Source organism: Gopherus flavomarginatus, chromosome 8, assembly GCF_025201925.1.
Source record: "Gopherus flavomarginatus isolate rGopFla2 chromosome 8, rGopFla2.mat.asm, whole genome shotgun sequence".
Lineage (NCBI taxonomy): Eukaryota > Metazoa > Chordata > Testudines > Testudinidae > Gopherus > Gopherus flavomarginatus.
Genome location: NC_066624.1, coordinates 12193485 through 12210913, shown reverse-complemented (window position 1 = coordinate 12210913; position 17429 = coordinate 12193485). Strand labels below are relative to the sequence as shown.

Genomic DNA, 17429 nt, shown 5'->3' with positions numbered 1-17429 from the left:
TATGCAAATTCAGAGGACACCATTACTTGGTGATCATGGACTATTTTTCCAGGTAGAAATTAGGTACTTTAAAGACATAACTTGTCGCAGTGTTATCAACAAACTGAAATGCACTTTGCTCACTTCAGTATTCCAGAACACCTAGTCACGGACAACACACAATTCACTGCAACAGAATTTAAGTCATTCCAAACAAATTATATATGATTTTGATTACTAGCATCCCACACTACTCAGAAGCAAAAGAAGAGGCTGAGAGAGCTGTACAGCTATCCAAGAAAAATCTTACAAGACGACCCCCATTCCTTGTTCTTCTGACTTACAGATCAAGCCCAATTGCAACTACCGGATATAGTCCAGCACAACTCCTGATGGGAAGACAACTCAGAACTATTGTTCGAACTTGGAAAAAGAATCTATCTTCAAAGTGGCCAGACATGACGAGAGTATCCAATCAGATAAAAAGGATAAAAAAGCTTATGAACACTTTTACCACAGATGTTACGGAGTTAGAGAACTCACAGGTCTAGAACCTGATGACTGTGTTCATATCAAATTAGATGGAGAAAAAGGATGAACAATTGCAGCTGTTGTAAAGAAAGAGAATTCAGATCACGTGTGATAGAAACCAACAGCGGACAGTTCAACAGAAACTCCAGTTTGTTCTTCAGAAAGAAGAGTAAATGCTAGAAATGGCACGTACAGAACAGGAGAAAGAAGACTCAAGGGCTCCAAACCAACCACAGTTAGACGTTGCAACTAATGGACAGCCTGATGACCAAGTTGTTACATGTTCGGATAGAGTAATTAGAAAACCAGTATGATTCAGACACTTAGAATGATATATTGAACTTCAAAGACAGCATGATAGTGTACATTTTGTAAATGGTAAGGACGTATAACTTAAAGGGGCAGATGTAATGGAATGCTAAACTGTATTATATTATTCAGCCACTAGGTGGCACTGTGTGCAAAATACAGTAAAACCTCAGAGTTACAAACACTTTGGGAATGGAGATTGTTCATAACTCTGAAATGTTCCTAACTCTAAACAAAACGTTTTGGTGGTTCTTTCGAAAGTTTACAGTTGAGCACTGACTTAATACAGCTTTGAAACTACTATGCAAAAGACAACTGCTGCTTTTCCTTTATTTTTAGTAGTTAATATTTAACACAGTACTATAGTGTATTTGCTTTTTTCTTTTTTTCTCTCCCAGTCTCTGCTGCTACCTGATTGTGTATTTTTGGTTCAAAATGAGGTGTGTGGTTGACTGATCAGTTCATAACTCTGGTGTTTGTAACTCTGAGATTCTACTGTACCTTATGTTGTAGGAGCAGCAGTGACCTGTATGCTGTGTATAACTTGTAGGTTCAAAAGGTCTGTTACACCTCCTCTACCCCATCCCTTTTCTCTCCTCTCCCTCTTTGAATACTTGTGAAGTGGCTTTCCTCCTCCCTCCTAGAATGCTTGTGGGATGAATGGGCTGCTTGAGCAGCTGGAAGATCAGAAGAGCTCCCAGGTAGACAAGGTGTCTGGCACTCTGATTAGGCAACAATCACACCCCCAATGCATGGACACTGTCCAAGGTGGAGTGTGACCAACCAGACATGGCCAAGTCATCTCTAGTTGCAGGCCATGAGGAGCAGGTCCTTAAAAGGGGAAGGGGCCATGTGCTCAGGAGTGCACTCACATGATTGTACCTCCCGTGAAGGCCCTTTGCCCAGTGGTTCGCTGCATTGCATTCCATCATGCCTCAGGAAGACTTACTTTCATCGCACTGTCCATCGCTGCACTGTGGGACACTTACCTTGAAGGATCCTGACATCTCAAGTGCCATGCCTGTCGTGGGAGCCTGAGTATACCCCCCTCCCATTTCTTTCGAGGTTAGCTATCAGTATAATAAACGTGCAGCTTTCTGCCAAACTCTTGTGGGTCATTAGTCCTCACTAAGCTTACTAGCTGGCCCAATTTTGGGTAACATCTTATTTAAACTAACGTCAACTGTACCTGGTGTATAAGCAAGCTCTGTAACCAGTCCATACCTGTTACAGAATTATGTGACAAAGGGGACCATGTGAGATTAGAACAGTAAAAGTTGCCAGCAACATGGGGAAATTTTATACTAAAAATGTACCAGAACCAATAACGTCCTTTGCCGCAGGAGAGGAAATAAACAGCACAGATTCAAAATGGGGAAGCCTAATGAAGCTGTTGTAAGTGCAAGTTTGAGACGCATGTTTTCCCCAATTACTGAATCATGCTGATTAGTATCATGTGTGTTCTCTGTTTGTCATATCCACCTATTGTCTCTTGTCTTATACTTTGATTGTAAGGTCTTTGGGAAAGGAACTATGTTTTTGCTGTCATTTGTACAGTATCTAGTAAAGTGAACATGATTGGGCAACCCAGCTGCACCCACAATACAAATCAATAGTAATAATAATAGAAGTTCTATACTACATAGGTTCGTATACTTCTCTCATCACCGTAGTATCTGAGCACCTTCCAGCAGTGCATTAAGTGCTGTGACTAAAAATTGTCATATGTGGTTCATTCACTCATCCTCAAGCAGGAGAACCATGTGTGCAGTGGAATATACATTAGTTTTTGTTGGTGGTGTGTTTTTTTTTAATGTACACACTGCTGTGTTGTTATGACCTGGCAGGCAAGGTCAAAGAAATGCACCTTGCACTTTGGGACAGAAAGGGGAAAGTCATTTCACAGTCTCAGACAGTTCACATCCTCCAGAAAGTTCTGTCTCTCTCACAAATGAGTATCATCCTTATTGTAGAGAGTCCTATTGTCCCAAAGGAGCACAGTTGTCAAGTGCGGTCTTCATCCCTCAGTTTTAGCTTCTTTTACATATCCTGGGCCCACACAAGGGAGTGCCTGGAAAATAAGAATTGAGCCCTTGAATGTGACTTAGTACTCTATGGAAAGCCAGGTTTCATGTGTCCCAGAAACTAATGTCTCAAAGCAGACATGATCAATGACATCTCTTTGCCATATCCTTTCATGCCCCAATTTCTCCTACTTGTCCCCGCTTCCAACCCTACCAGATCCTCAGCCTCTTTCCCAGTACCAAGAGCCTCCCTCCACCTCTTCTCCCACCCCAGATCCTCCCCATCCTCCACTTCCCAGAACCTCTCCTTGCCCGCATCCTTCCTTCCCCTGCAAGATCCTCCCCTTCCCCTACCAGTGGTTGGCAAACTTTAACAACCTGTGAACCCCTTTCACTAAAATGTCAAGTCTCACGAACCCCGTCCTAAAAAATGACTATTTCCAGGGATTTTCTCCTTTACCTGAGTATAAATTATAAAAGCAGTGATCTTGGAAATATAAAATTAGTTTTTTGTGACATGATTATTACACACTAGTTATTATTCATCATTACAGTATTTTTATTACATTATGAAAACAGCAACACTCTTCCAAGATCTCACTTTCATAGCTTGTATCACTTTGAATAAACCTATTATAAGACAAAGCTTGTATGTTTCATCAGGGATATCAGATGTGAAACAGCATGAAAGTATTTAAGAAGCCAACTCAAAGAGTTCCTCCTACACAAGCATTCAGGTCTTGAGCAGTCCAGGCAAACAATGCACTGTTACCATAGAGCTTAAACTTGTTCTTCATAGTAATTTTAAATACAACACTAGCTGCCTATTTAATTTTAAAAACAGCAGAAAATATCCACCTCCCTTTCTATTTCTTATAAGGAGTCTTGAAGTTTAAATCGCTTCAGCGTGATAGAGATGCTTGCTTTGATCTGCTTAGCTCTTGGAAGTCCAGGGGCTGCTGGCCCCGTGCCTGGGTCCCTAAGGACTTCTCTGTCCACCATTAGGGAATTTTTTTTCCTGAGAACGCCCTGTAACATTTTTGAACCCCCGTTTGGGAACCACTGCCCTATCGGAACCTCCCCCTGCCCCCATCCTTCCTTCCCCTGCAAGATCCGACCCTTCCCCTACCAGAACCTCCCCCTGCCCCCATCCTTCCTCCTCCTGCAAGATCCAACCCTTCCCCTACCAGAACCTCCCCCTGCCCCCATCCTTCCTCCTCCTGCAAGATCCGACCCTTCCCCTACCAGAACCTCCCCCTGCCCCCATCCTTCCTCCTCCTGCAAGATCCAACCCTTCCCCTACCAGAACCTTCCCCTGCCCCCATCCTTCCTTCCCCTGCAAGTTCCAACCCTTCCCCTACCAGAACCTCCCCCTGCCCCCATCCTTCCTCCTCCTGCAAGATCCAACCCTTCCCCTACCAGAACCTTCCCCTGCCCCCATCCTTCCTCCTCCTGCAAGATCCAACCCTTCCCCTACCGGAACCTCCCCCTGCCCCCATCCTTCCTTCCTTCCCCTGCAAGATCCGACCCTTCCCCTACCGGAACCTCCCCCTGCCCCCATCCTTCCTTCCCCTGCAAGATCCGACCCTTCCCCTACCAGAACCTCCCCCTGCCCCCATCCTTCCTTCCCCTGCAAGATCCGACCCTTCCCCTACCAGAACCTCCCCCTGCCCCCATCCTTTCTTCCCCTGCAAGATCCGACCCTTCCCCTGCCAGAACCTCCCCCTGCCCCCATCCTTCCTTCCTTCCCCTGCAAGATCCGACCCTTCCCCTACCAGAACCTCCCCCTGCCCCCATCCTTCCTTCCCCTGCAAGATCCGACCCTTCCCCTACCAGAACCTCCCCCTGCCCCCCTCCTTCCTTCCCCTGCAAGATCCGACCCTTCCCCTACCAGAACCTCCCCCTGCCCCCCTCCTTCCTCCCTCTGCAAGATCCGACCCTTCCCCTACCAGAACCTCCCCCTGCCCCCATCCTTCCTCCTCCTGCAAGATCCAACCCTTCCCCTACCAGAACCTCGCCCTGCGCCCATCCTTCCTCCCCCTGCAAGATCCGACCCTTCCCCTACCAGAACCTCCCCCTGCCCCCATCCTTCCTCCTCCTGCAAGATCCGACCCTTCCCCTACCAGAACCTCCCCCTGCCCCCATCCTTCCTCCTCCTGCAAGATCCAACCCTTCCCCTACCAGAACCTTCCCCTGCCCCCATCCTTCCTTCCCCTGCAAGATCCGACCCTTCCTCTACCGGAACCTCCCCCTGCCCCCATCCTTCCTTCCCCTGCAAGATCCGACCCTTCCCCTACCAGAACCTCCCCCTGCCCCCATCCTTCCTCCTCCTGCAAGATCCGACCCTTCCCCTACCAGAACCTCCCCCTGCCCCCATCCTTCCTCCTCCTGCAAGATCCGACCCTTCCCCTACCAGAACCTCCCCCTGCCCCCATCCTTCCTTCCCCTGCAAGATCCGACCCTTCCCCTACCAGAACCTCCCCCTGCCCCCATCCTTCCTTCTCCTGCAAGATCCGACCCTTCCCCTACCAGAACCTCCCCCTGCCCCCATCCTTCCTCCTCCTGCAAGATCCGACCCTTCCCCTACCAGAACCTTCCCCTACCCCCATCCTTCCTCCTCCTGCAAGATCCGACCCTTCCCCTACCAGAACCTCCCCCTGCCCCCATCCTTCCTCCTCCTGCAAGATCCGACCCTTCCCCTACCAGAACCTCCCCCTGCCCCCATCCTTCCTTCCCCTGCAAGATCCGACCCTTCCCCTACCAGAACCTCCCCCTGCCCCCATCCTTCCTTCTCCTGCAAGATCCGACCCTTCCCCTACCAGAACCTCCCCCTGCCCCCATCCTTCCTCCTCCTGCAAGATCCGACCCTTCCCCTACCAGAACCTCCCCCTACCCCCATCCTTCCTTCCCCTGCCAGAACCTCCCCCTGCCCCCATCCTTCCTCCCCCACCCCCTCCTCATCTTGCTCTCTTCCCCGCCCCCCACGGAGTCCCGTCCCTGGCCAGGCCGCTCTAGCGCGCTCCCCCCTCCCCCGCGTATCTCCCAGCGCAGCCGTTGGGCTCTTCGAATGGAGCGCGCGGGCCCTGCGGCCGCCTCCGGGCACCGCCCCCTCGCGCGTGCAACATGGCGGCCCTCGGGCCCGCCCAGTGACAGGCGGAGGGAGCCCAAGGGGGCCGCTGCCCGGGGGCTCCGAGGTGCCCGGCGCCATGGAGGACGCGGCCGTGGGGGCCGGCGCCCCCCGCGCTGAGGAGGGGGCTGGCCCGAGCCCGGCCTCCTGGCTCCAGAGGCTCTGCAACGAGGTGCTGCGCTCCTCGCAGCTGAGCGTGTCCCTGGCGGAGGCCCCGCCGGTGGCCGTGGTGGCGGTGGAGCGCTACATGGCGGAGAGCCCGCCGCCGCCGCCGCCCAGCAGCGCCTTGCCCAAGCCGCCCGCCCCGGCCTACTGCTACGACGTGACGCTGGCGGACGGCAGCCGGCAGGAGAAGTGCTACCTGGCGCCGCCGCTCAACGCCCTGGTGCAGCGCAACACTCTGCGCGCCGGCTGCCGGCTGCGCCTCACCCGCTGCTCCTACCTGTACGACGAGAAGAAGCTGAGCTCGGGCTTCCTGTGCCTCGAGCGGCTGGACGTGCTGCGGGGCCCGTCGGACCTGCCCCCCGGGGGCCGCGAGCCCGGCGAGCAACGGCGCCCGCCCCTCAAGGGCGCGAGGAGCCATTACCTGCCGCTGTGGAACAACGAAGATCCCTACGGGGACATCTGGCTGGCGAGCCGGCCGCCGGGCCGCGTCGAGATCGAGGGTAAGGGCGGGGGGGGGCAGTGTCCGGCCTGCGAGCGCCTCGAAACTGACCCGGCCCCTTGGCCCAAGCCCTGTTGTTGTTGTTTTTACTTGGCGAGGGAGTTGTACTAATCACAGGTTCAGCCTGGGGCCCTAGAGTGAGCATAAAGGCAGCACAGAGCCCTGTGGCACCTTACAGACTAACAGACGTTTTGGGGCATGAGCTGTCCTGGGTGAATCCCCACTTCCTCGGATGCATGTGATCATGGTTCGCGTTCCCGGAACAAGGACACTGGGGGCAAGGGAGGGTAGAAGTGGGTCCCTGCAGCAGGGTGGCTGGCACAACCAGCAACAGCTGTGCTCTCCCTTCCTTCCCCAGGGCTGGGATCTGCAGCTGGGGCTTGCGGGGGAATGGAACAATCAGCTGCAGATTCGGACCCAGATTCAGGGACGGGAGCAATCAGGGCTCCTTCTGAGCTATATCTTGTCTGCTCTGTAAAAACCTAGGACATTTCCTGGTTTTTTTTGTTTTTATTCTCCCTGCCCCTTTAGAGAGAAAGGGAAACCCCATGTCTGGGTTTTCTGGAAAAAAGCCTCTTTTTTGAACCTCCTAAGTGTGGCCATGCTGAGCCAGACCAATGATCCACCTAGCCCAGTAGCTTATCTCTGACAGTGGGCAGTCCCAGCTTCTGGCAGAGGGGGAAGTTGCATCCCTGACAGTCTCAGCTAATAGCCGTTTATGGAGCTATTCTCTATGAATTTATCTAATTCTTTTTGGAATCCAGTTTCCTTTGGCCCTCACAACATCCCCTTGCAATGATTCCATGTCTTGTGAAGAAGTACTTTTTAGTTTATTTTAAACATTCTGATATGGTCAAAACCCTTCATTTCACAGTTACCATTTGGATTATATTGTAATTGTGTTAACTTTCATGGTAACTAAGGCCAGGTCCATGCTACAGATTTTTGCTTCTGTGTCTACAGTGTGTAAAGGGATGTGATCGCTGACCAAGGTAGCTGTACCACCAGAGGTCCCTAGCCTAGATGCAATTCTACTGTCAAAGCTGTGCTTTTACCCCTTTAGCTTGTTTTGCCTCCGGGCTGGTTACTGTACTGAATCAAAGTGCAATTATGCCAGTAGAGCTGCATCCACAGTATGAGTGCTCTGCCACTGTAGTCTACCAATATTCCTATAGTGGCAAATCAGGCCTAGTGTAGACATTGGCTAGTTCCCTCACAACTTAAACAATAAACTTTAGTATGTTTCTAAATATTGCAAAAACATGTTAAATTAAAAAATGGTGATGGAAAGTATTTTCTGAAAGTACCGGTCTTGCGTAGGAGCCCCATTTCAGATTTGAAGTGAAATCTGAACAGAAACGTAGTTCCTTGTCCTGCACTAACAGGCCCCTGCAAACACACAGCCCCACAAAAGTGAACAATGTTCTGTTTAGGTGCAGGAGTCTGCCCGTGCACAACTCGCTACAAGATTGAGGGCCTGTTCATTGAAATCTGTATTTCATAAAAGCTTCCCACTGTTTTTTTGTTTGTTGTTTACTTACATGATAAAAAGTTAGTAGTAGTACTTTCAGCATATATGCCACTACTATTTTTGGAGGTAAAAAAAGAGTTTAGTACTTTATGCGGATGGCAGAGAATTGAGTTTGTTTATATAGCATTAGCAACCAGTTTTATTTTTTATGAGAAACATTATAAAGTACATATGAACTCCTGTCTGCCTTAATATACATTTCTATAATCTGCTGAAAGAAATCATGTAGCAGCACATGTACTATCAAAGATGTATATTCAGATTCAAACATTAGACTGTTTTGTCACTTCATTTTTTTTCCTGCTTTCTGTTTTTTCACTAGTATCCAAATTAACGTCTCTTGGTCATCTGGAAATGAACTGGAGGAGCAGAATACACTTCAGTCCATTGCTTGTGAGAATCTTACATAAGGCTAGACTAAGGTACTATGGGAAACCTGACAAAAAACTGGATATACCGTATCAGGTAGGGGGAAAAAATCCAACTTGTCTGAGTAGTTCTGAGGTGTGCAGATACTACTTATTCCCATACAGTAAGGGTACAGCCAAGGGTCTTACAGTCAGCAACAAATAAACCCTAAAATTGTTACAATGTAAAAGCTTAACCATTTAAAAGTAAGAAAATGATATATCCCGTGTGTATGCCTATATGTGACTGAGCCCAGTTCCTATAGAGTTTCATGGTGTTAAAACCATGTCAGTTTTGTTTTTTTAATTGTCTGTCTTTATCTCAAACTGAATTTTTCTTGGTAATTATTTCATAAAGAGTCAGAGTTAAAGTTATTGTAGTTAGGGCTGTCGATTAATGGCAGTTAACTCACACGATTAACTCAAATATTAATCATGATTAAAAAAAATTAATCACGATTAGTCGCACTTATAACACTAGAATACCAATTGAAATTTATTAAATATTTTGGATGTTTTTCTACATTTTCAAATATATTGATTTCTTTTACAACATGGAATACAAAGTGTGTAGTGCTCACCTCATATTATTTTTTGCACTGTAAAAATGATAAAATAAATAGTATTTTTCAATTCACCTTGTATAAGTAGTAGTGCAATCTCTTTATCATGAAAGTGTAACTTACAAATGTAGTGGGGGGTCTTTTGGGTGTTTTTGTTACATAGCTGCACTCAAAAACAAAACAATGTAGAACTTTAGAGCCTACAAGTTCACTCAGTCTGACTTCTTGTTCAGCCAATCGCTTAGTCAAACAAGTTTGTTTACATTTACGGGAGATACTGCTGCCTGCTTCTTATTTACGTCACCTGAAAGTGAGAACAGGGATTCGCATGGCACTTTTGTGTCCGGCCTTGCAAGGTATTTAGGTGCCAGATATGCTGAAAATTCATATGCCCCTTCATGCTTTGGCCACTATTCTAGAGGACGTGCTTCCATGCTGATGATGTTCCTTTTAAAAAAAAAAAAAAGTGTTAATTAAATTTGTGTCTGAACTCCTTTAGGGAAAATTGTATGTCTCCTGTTCTGTTTTACCCACATTCTGCCATATATTTCATGTTATAGCAATCTCGGATGATGGTCCAGCACATGTTCATTTTAAGAACACCTTCACAGCAGATTTGACAAAACACAGAGAAGGTACCAATGTGAGATTTCTAAAAATAGCTACAGAACTCAATCCACGGTTTAAAAAGCTGAAGTGCTGTCCAAAATCTGAGAGGGATGAAGTGAGCATGCTTTCAGAAGTATTAAAAGAGCAACACTCAGATGCGGAAACTACAGAACCCGAACCACCAAAAAAAGAAAATCATCCTTCTGCTGGTGGTATCTGACTGAGATGATGAAAATAAACGTGCGCTGGTCTGCTCTGCTTTGGATCGTTATCAAGCAGAAGCCGTCATCAGCATGGACACATCCTCTGGAATGGTGGTTGAAGCATGAAGGGACATGTGAATCTTAGCGCATCTGGCACGTAAATATTTTGTTTTACAACAGTGCCAGCTACAACAGTGTCATGTGAACACCTGTTCACACTTTCAGGTGATATTGTAAACAAGAAGCGGGCAGCATTATCACCTGCACATTATAACCAAACTTATTTGGCTGAGTGATTGGCTGAAGTAGGACTGAGTGGACATTGTTTTATTTTTGAATGCAGCTATTTTTTTTGTACATAATTCTACATTTGTAGGTTCAACTCTCATGATAGAGATTGAACTACAGTACTTGTATTAGGTGAATTGAAAAATAAGAATTTCTTTTGTTTTTTACAGTGCAAATATTTGTAATAAAAATAATGTAAGGTGAGCATTGTACACTTTGTATTCTGTGTTGTAATTGAAATCAGTATCTTTGAAAATGTAGAAAAACATCCAAAAATATTTAAATAAATGGTGCGATTAATCGCGACTAATTTTTTTAATTGCGTGACAGCCCTAGTTGTAATGTTTGCTAATTTTTACATGTGTACATTTTTCTTAGAGAATGTACATGTATTTAAACATCATGTACATGACTTTATTTGGCTATTGCTTCCAAATGGTTAGGTGCTTTTATATTGTAATATTAGTTTTTCAGGTGTTTGTTTTTATCATGGAAATCTTGACTTTAAGTTTAAAGGATTGTTTTATGTTTAAAACAGTTTTTGAAGAGCATGAATTAGGCCTGCATGGAATCTTTCAAATGAGCAACAGTACATAACATTTTGTGCGAAGAAGAGTCTCTACACTCATGTTGTTCTAAGCTGTCATTCCCCCACCCATATGAAAAATAAGTCTGGATCTCTTGTTGGTGCTATACTTCAGCAGATCCAGGCCATGTGGTATTCCTAAACTGCTCAGGAACAAGGGTGGAACATTAGTCACAGTCCTCAGTCTTAACTGGGGAATCAATACCTAGAGTTGCTTCAAGTGGAGGAGTCAATGGCAGTTGAGGAAGAGGAAAGATCCAGCACGATTCGCTCATTACATCTTTCTTTTATTAATACTGTATTCTGCATTTAGGCCATAATGCACTGAAGTCCTCACACAGTGCAAAATCTTATGTGCCTAGAGCTATGTGTGTTGAATTGTATTTTAACACACAAAGATCTGTGTGCATTATTCTGCATGTAGCAAAAATATTCTTGCATATAATAATTAAATGACTTTCCTCAAAGAACGTGCAATCTGAGGACAGACGGGCAAGTAATACAGAGGTCAGGGAAAGGGAACCACAAAAGGAATATTCTATAGCGAATCTTGTTGATAAGCACAGGTAGTATGACAGAAATAGATTTTTAAGAGGGACTTAAAGGGAGAATGTAGGGTCTTGCAGGTGAATTCATGGATGACCACATGTAGGGGTTTGTGTGGAAGAAAGCATAATGGTGATTGTTGGAGGCTAACAAATAAGTGGATATAGGTGGGAACATCAGTGGAAAAGAGGTTTGTTCCACTGAGTTATTGCTGCATTCTGTAATTATCCTGGAAGATCTGAGAGGTATTATGTGAATTGGGTCACCTGCGCAATCATGGTCCCTAAACAGGGTTTTATCTGAGTAGGGGAGTAGCCATTCAACATACGCATTGATGTGTGTGTTGAAGTGCATTTGTAGGACTTTGCCTAGAAATTTTTTCCAGCCCTAACCTGCTGGCATGCAAAGTTTTCCCAATTTGGCATATGAAGATTTCCCTGTGAAAAGGGTTCACACAAAGTTTTCTCTGTCAGAATATTTTGTTCACAAAATTTCCACATGAAGGGGGGCTCTTATATAAAATTGTGCGTTAGCTTTGATGACAAAATACCCCTCTGCTAGTAATTTTTTTTCTTGAAAACCAGCCTATACACAGTATTATGACCCATGCTGTTTACCAAATGGTTCCTGAGTTATAACTTAACACTTCAAAGTGTCTATATAAAGAATCTCTATTAAAAATTGTCATCTTCTTTTAAAAAAAAATAGTAAAAAATCTGCCTTTTTTTTTTTCTTCCCCTACTTGAGGGGTTACCTTAACATTGTGAGAAATGTGAACATTTTCACTATAGGAAGTGAGGGAAGAGAGTGGGAGAGACTCAAAATTACCCTTCTAATAGAGCTCGGGGGGAGAGAACCACCCTGCTAATTATGACTTATTATGTATGTATTTGAAAAAAAGTGGTGAAGATCACACATTAGTAGCAAACTCTGAGTTGACCCTGCAAAGACTAAACATGCAAGTATCTTTATGAATGTGAGTACTCCCACTCATGTCAGTAGGGACTACGCATGTGCATAAATCTTTGCAGGATTGAGATCAACAGAGAAGTGAGATTCCCTGATGAGCTAGTAACACCATTGTTGCTTGCTTGATACATCTCTTTTCCTGTAGTCCTACAGCTCTGGCCCATAGTATTTCCTCCAGGTTTATATTGTGAGGCTGATTCCTGGCATTTTCACAGCACTTAGAAATGCTGGACAGGAGCAGCTACATAATTGGGACAGTGATGCAGGAAAATAAAGGATTCTTGCACTCCCATCTTTGAATTTAAGTTTGTAGAGCATGCCATGGCTTCAAGTTTATGATGAATATCAAAACTACTACTGTTGCTGTTATTTGGGCAGGCATTTTAATAGTTATCTAAAAAAAAGAAATTGTTATCCTTGTAATTAAAGGTCGAACATGTGTTTGGTTTTTCTTTTCTAGGCTTATTTTGAAGTTGCTGATAGTTCAGGCATGATGTCGATGGTTTTGTGGAATTCTTTGTGTCCTGAGTGGTATAATAGTATGAAGATTGGCACAGTACTTCTGCTTGAACAGTATGGTATCAAAACCAGTTATCCATTTAAAACGCAGCCAACGCCAGGGGATTCGCAGATGAAGAGATATACTACAATTGGTTAAGTATCCCAGAAATCTGATTCCAAGTATTGCTGTTAAAAAGTTAGAAAATACCATTTCAGCTAACCAGTTATTGAAGTTACATGGCCTTTCAGTAGATTTACCTTCAGTTCCCATTTAAAGGCAGGTGAAATACATAGTCCATTTTTGGGATGGTATTGGTATGGTCAGCAAGAGCAGTGGGTCTTGGTGCTTCACCCACTTGAGATGATTGAGATAATTCATATCTCTCACAGCTATTGTTTCAGGCTGTCTTGTCTGCACACTGGGGTAGATATTCCTGCTTTGGTTACACTTGAGTCATGTTTCCAGGCCTTTTTTCCCTCCACAACCATTAGATGAAACACTATCATTTTTTTGTAAATGAAAGATGCGTCTGATGTAATCACATAATTCCAAGTGCTGGGGCCCTAGGTACAGGGCTCTAGTGCTTATGTCTTAATTTGGCCCTGCTTCCAAATTAATGTCACATACAAATATAATTAATGTAATGTTTACATCATCATACGGATCATTGAAGATGGGATCTAGGAGCCACGTCTTGTAACAATCCATACCGGTGCCCATGTAGCGCCCCACTGAAGTAAAAGTTTGGTGCTTTAAGATCTCATTCTGCATCGATGATTGCTACCAAGTACACTAAACAACAGTATCATGGTCCTTGATGTACTGATTCCTCAACACAGAGGAAAGAGGCTTCCTTTTTTCTGTTGCAGGGTGTGACAGAGCCAAGGCAGCCCTAATACAAGAACGCCGATGCCTTATTGCAAGACAACGGCCTCCCCATAACAGGCCTTGTCACCAACACTTCTTTCTTCCTGAATATGGACTCCCCTTCCTTACATACTCATATTCTGAATTAAACAGCAGTCAGAAAAGCCATTTCCTTGACACACACAAAAATACATATCTTTGGGGGTTGGTGTATACATCCCATTTTCTTCTTAGTGATGACAGTTTTGCTAATGTAATTACTACAGCGCAAGAAAATAAACAATGTGCTGCATTGCTTAAAGCCATGTATTCTCTGTCTCATGCATTTTGCCTTAAACCCAGTGCTTAGCATCTGAAGTGTTTATGATGAGTTGGCAGGAGAGAGAAATGTTTTGCCAGGCAGGGAGACTTGGGGGGAAGACAGAAATGAAAACTGTTAATGCTTACAAGCCAGCGTAACAGTAATTATAATTGCCACAGACCTGCCTGCAGCAAAGAGGCACTGTCAAATATACTAGTCTGAGACTCCTTTTTATATAAACAAAAGTCACTCAAATTTTTGACGCTTTGGAGATCTTCAGTTTGGTGTCACCACGCAATATATTGGGGTATCAGTGGTGATGAGAGTAAAAACAATTTGGAAAGTAAGACTACATATTATATAGGCTAATTATTGCACAATGCAGGAATAAGAATCGTAATTCAATAATGAAGTGTCATGGGGCATCTGCAGACTATGGATGTAGTGTGTGTTTTTAAAAAAAACAAAGCTAATTTTCCCTCATCCAAAATGTGTGCGATGTTCTGGTTTTTTCTCTTTTTGACAAATATCTCAAATATTTTTCTCTGGCATGAACTTAATATTACGTATCATGGAATGATATGTAATTTTTTTTATGAGCTATATTCATGGATCTTGTAAAAAGACAGAGTAGTGTTGTAGACTGCAAAAAAATCAGAATAATTCTGCAGGACAATAGATATCCATTTTTTGTAACTATTTGAGCATGCGCACTTGCTCTGTATTTTCAGAATGATATCGAAAGTGAGATGCTGTTTCAGTAAATTGTCTCAGATAATATAAAAAATTAAAATATATAAACAAAGGTCAGATTTAAATACTTTGTCAGACACATATCCTGATATAGGGTATTTATTTATTTTAGGACATGCACATACTGTGAGTGCCCTTCCAGTAGTAATTGAAGCACAATAATCAACAGTTACATTGAACTGTTAAAATCACCGACCGTTGTTATAATACACTTCTAGTCCGTTATATCCCATTTTTCATATAATCAAATATTCTCTCCTATCCTCATTCTCAGATTCCCAAAAATGAGAGTCTCTCTCTCCAAAGATTAAAAAAGCCAGGTTTTGTGGGAAAAAATGCATCTCGTAGTTTAGGGACCGTCACAGAGAATATCCCAGTGACAACTTTCTGTATTCTGTCCAGTGAGCTCTAGCTTGTGTTCCTCTGCCGGTTGCAATTGTGATAGCATAGAACAAGGACCGTGGTGATTTCTCGGGACCCAAATCATTTAGGGCTTTAAATGTTAAAACCAATGCCTTGAATTCCACCTAGTAGTCCACAGATAGTGTGTGTATCTCTTAGTTCACTGAATATATGTAGTCCTAATGAACATAGTTCAGTGTGCTTAGCAACGATCTTCAGCGTCTGAATGGTCGTAAGATATAGAGTGTATTACAGTACAGGCGAGTCTCATCTTATGCAAGGGTTCTGTTCCGCAGTTAGCGCGTAAAGCGAAAACCGCGTATAGTCAAAATTACATTGAGTTGAATGGCAGGTGGAATCGCCCGCACTACAGCTACAGCATTAAAATTGTTATTTTTCTCTTTTTAGTTTTTGTTTTTGCCAACTGCGTAAAGCTGAAATCGCGCATGTTAAATGCTCGTAAAATGCGACAGACCTATAATCTCAAAATGACAAAGGCGGGTCTGAGTGCAGCAAGGGCCACTGAAACATGTTCATACCACACCAGATGCATTCTTCAAAACTACTGCCTTTTCATCCCAGAGTATAACAATACCTCTAAATTGCAGGCCTGAGTTAAAAATAATAACCTCCTGCCATAAATGTACGGAGCGCACATAACTAGATAATAGTTTGAGTTGCTTCCAAGAATCTAGTAATTCTCCCTCTTATTTGAATTAAGCTTCAGCCACGTAGCCCTTACCCAAGGCCAAATCTCCGGCATACACTGTCAGTTGCTGTACTGCACCTGCTGAATGGAATGGAAATATACAACAGAGTTTCTTGATCCTAATCGGTTGGAGTCAAATCAGAACTTCCACCACTGGCGCTTCAGCTGTCTTCCCTCTTATTTCATCCCTTGCAAGTCATCTGTAAATGATGTTGATCTTTGAGAGTGTTTAAGAACCTGTCGATAGTTGTTGACAAAAGGTTTTTTAAATATTCAACTGGATCATCAACAGGCTACCCCATGCAGGGAGCTGAACAGTCCAGCAAGATTTCTTCATATAATTTGTTACTACATTTTATGACATCCTTACATTCCTCATTTTCTCCATGTAGTGAGCTAAAATCAGAGAGACAAATTTTATTAGTATTTGTAGTGAGCGAAAGTAAGAGTGTTGCATTTATTCAGCAAAAATGTCACTTATTCCAACCTAAGGAAGAGCTCTGTATAGCTTGAAAGCTTGTCTCTCTCCCCAGCAAAAGTTGGTCCAATAAAAGATATTGCCTCACCCACCTTGTCTCTCTGCTTATTCAGAAAGTCAAAGTAAAGGTTTCCTTTGAATACATTTTTATGCTTAAAATGATATTGTTTTTCCCCAGAAATTAGCCTGAACGTTCGAGATCCTCCAACTAAAGTTAACATTATTCCAGAAAAAATGGTTAAACCAGAGTGGAGATTACCTGAAGTTAGATATCGGTTTGTCACAAGGTAAAATGAAGGTTTGTGTTCTGTTCTGTGTGGGCTAATGTTTTGCTAATTTTTATTGAATTTTAACTGGGAATATTACAGGAGAACATCTATTATAGCTTGTTATGTCTTCCCGACTTTTCTGCTCTGTGCACTTTTTAGGAATTTTTCAGAGTGATTTAAATTTCAAGTCTTTAAGAATTATCAACCATTTCTCTTTAATTTTGTTTTTAGGTCAGAACTGGAGAACTTACCGAACAATCATTCCTGTGATATTATTGGTCTTGTAATATTTGTAGGAAGGGTTGAACGAACAAGAAAGAGAGGTTTTTATAAAAATTCTTTTCAACATTTATCAAATTATTACAATTTGGTGGAACATTATTTAATTTTAAAAAAATTTTGTTTGTGCAGAATCTAGTGAAGATTTTTGGATACATCGCTGGGCACATGTTGTTGATGGGACATCAGACCAACCATTCATACTGGAATTGTTTGCCACTTCTCAGCCGGATGTATTTGAACATATTCACCCAAGTATTTATCGTACAATAGTCTGACTATTTTATTATTTACTCATTTATTTCCATTTACAATATTTTTCTCTAAAGGCATCTTTGCCATGAATTCAAATTATCACTAAAATTTCTCATCCCAAATCAGAAAATAAATGAACAGTAATGAAAACAGACCCAAACAATGCCCACCTCAACAAAAGAAGGTAGCCCTCATCATAGCAAACCTTCCCCAATAACCCAAGTAAATAGATGGGCCTTACAACATGCCCTAAAATTGAGCTGATCTGACCTGCTTTG

General features: G+C 43.5%; 1 protein-coding gene and 1 long non-coding RNA gene across 5 annotated transcripts in view; one reads left to right on the top strand and one right to left on the bottom strand.

Moving 5' to 3' along the window:
* Positions 1–4365: 4365 nt before the first annotated feature.
* Positions 4366–5731, bottom strand: LOC127056575 (uncharacterized). 3 transcript variants are annotated; one of them, XR_007775854.1, is made up of 4 exons: positions 5669–5731; positions 5495–5610; positions 5205–5320; positions 4366–4504 (listed from the first exon to the last, which is right to left on the bottom strand). It is a non-coding gene; the product is annotated as an uncharacterized LOC127056575 (long non-coding RNA). The 3 variants fall into 3 exon arrangements; XR_007775852.1 differs by lacking the exon at positions 4366–4504 and having other exon boundaries at positions 5095–5320; XR_007775853.1 differs by lacking the exon at positions 4366–4504 and having other exon boundaries at positions 5095–5320; positions 5495–5552.
* Positions 5732–5971: 240 nt separating this feature from the next.
* Positions 5972–17429, top strand: part of RADX (RPA1 related single stranded DNA binding protein, X-linked) — a 35391-nt gene continuing 23933 nt past the window's right edge. For both annotated transcript variants that reach the window (XM_050964494.1, XM_050964492.1), the window contains exons 1-6: positions 5972–6635; positions 8488–8630; positions 12797–12989; positions 16527–16635; positions 16849–16940; positions 17029–17151. In XM_050964494.1, the coding sequence (XP_050820451.1) occupies positions 6050–6635; positions 8488–8630; positions 12797–12989; positions 16527–16635; positions 16849–16940; positions 17029–17151 (1246 nt within the window). In that variant the 5' untranslated portion in view covers positions 5972–6049. The remainder of the gene's footprint in view (positions 6636–8487; positions 8631–12796; positions 12990–16526; positions 16636–16848; positions 16941–17028; positions 17152–17429) is intronic.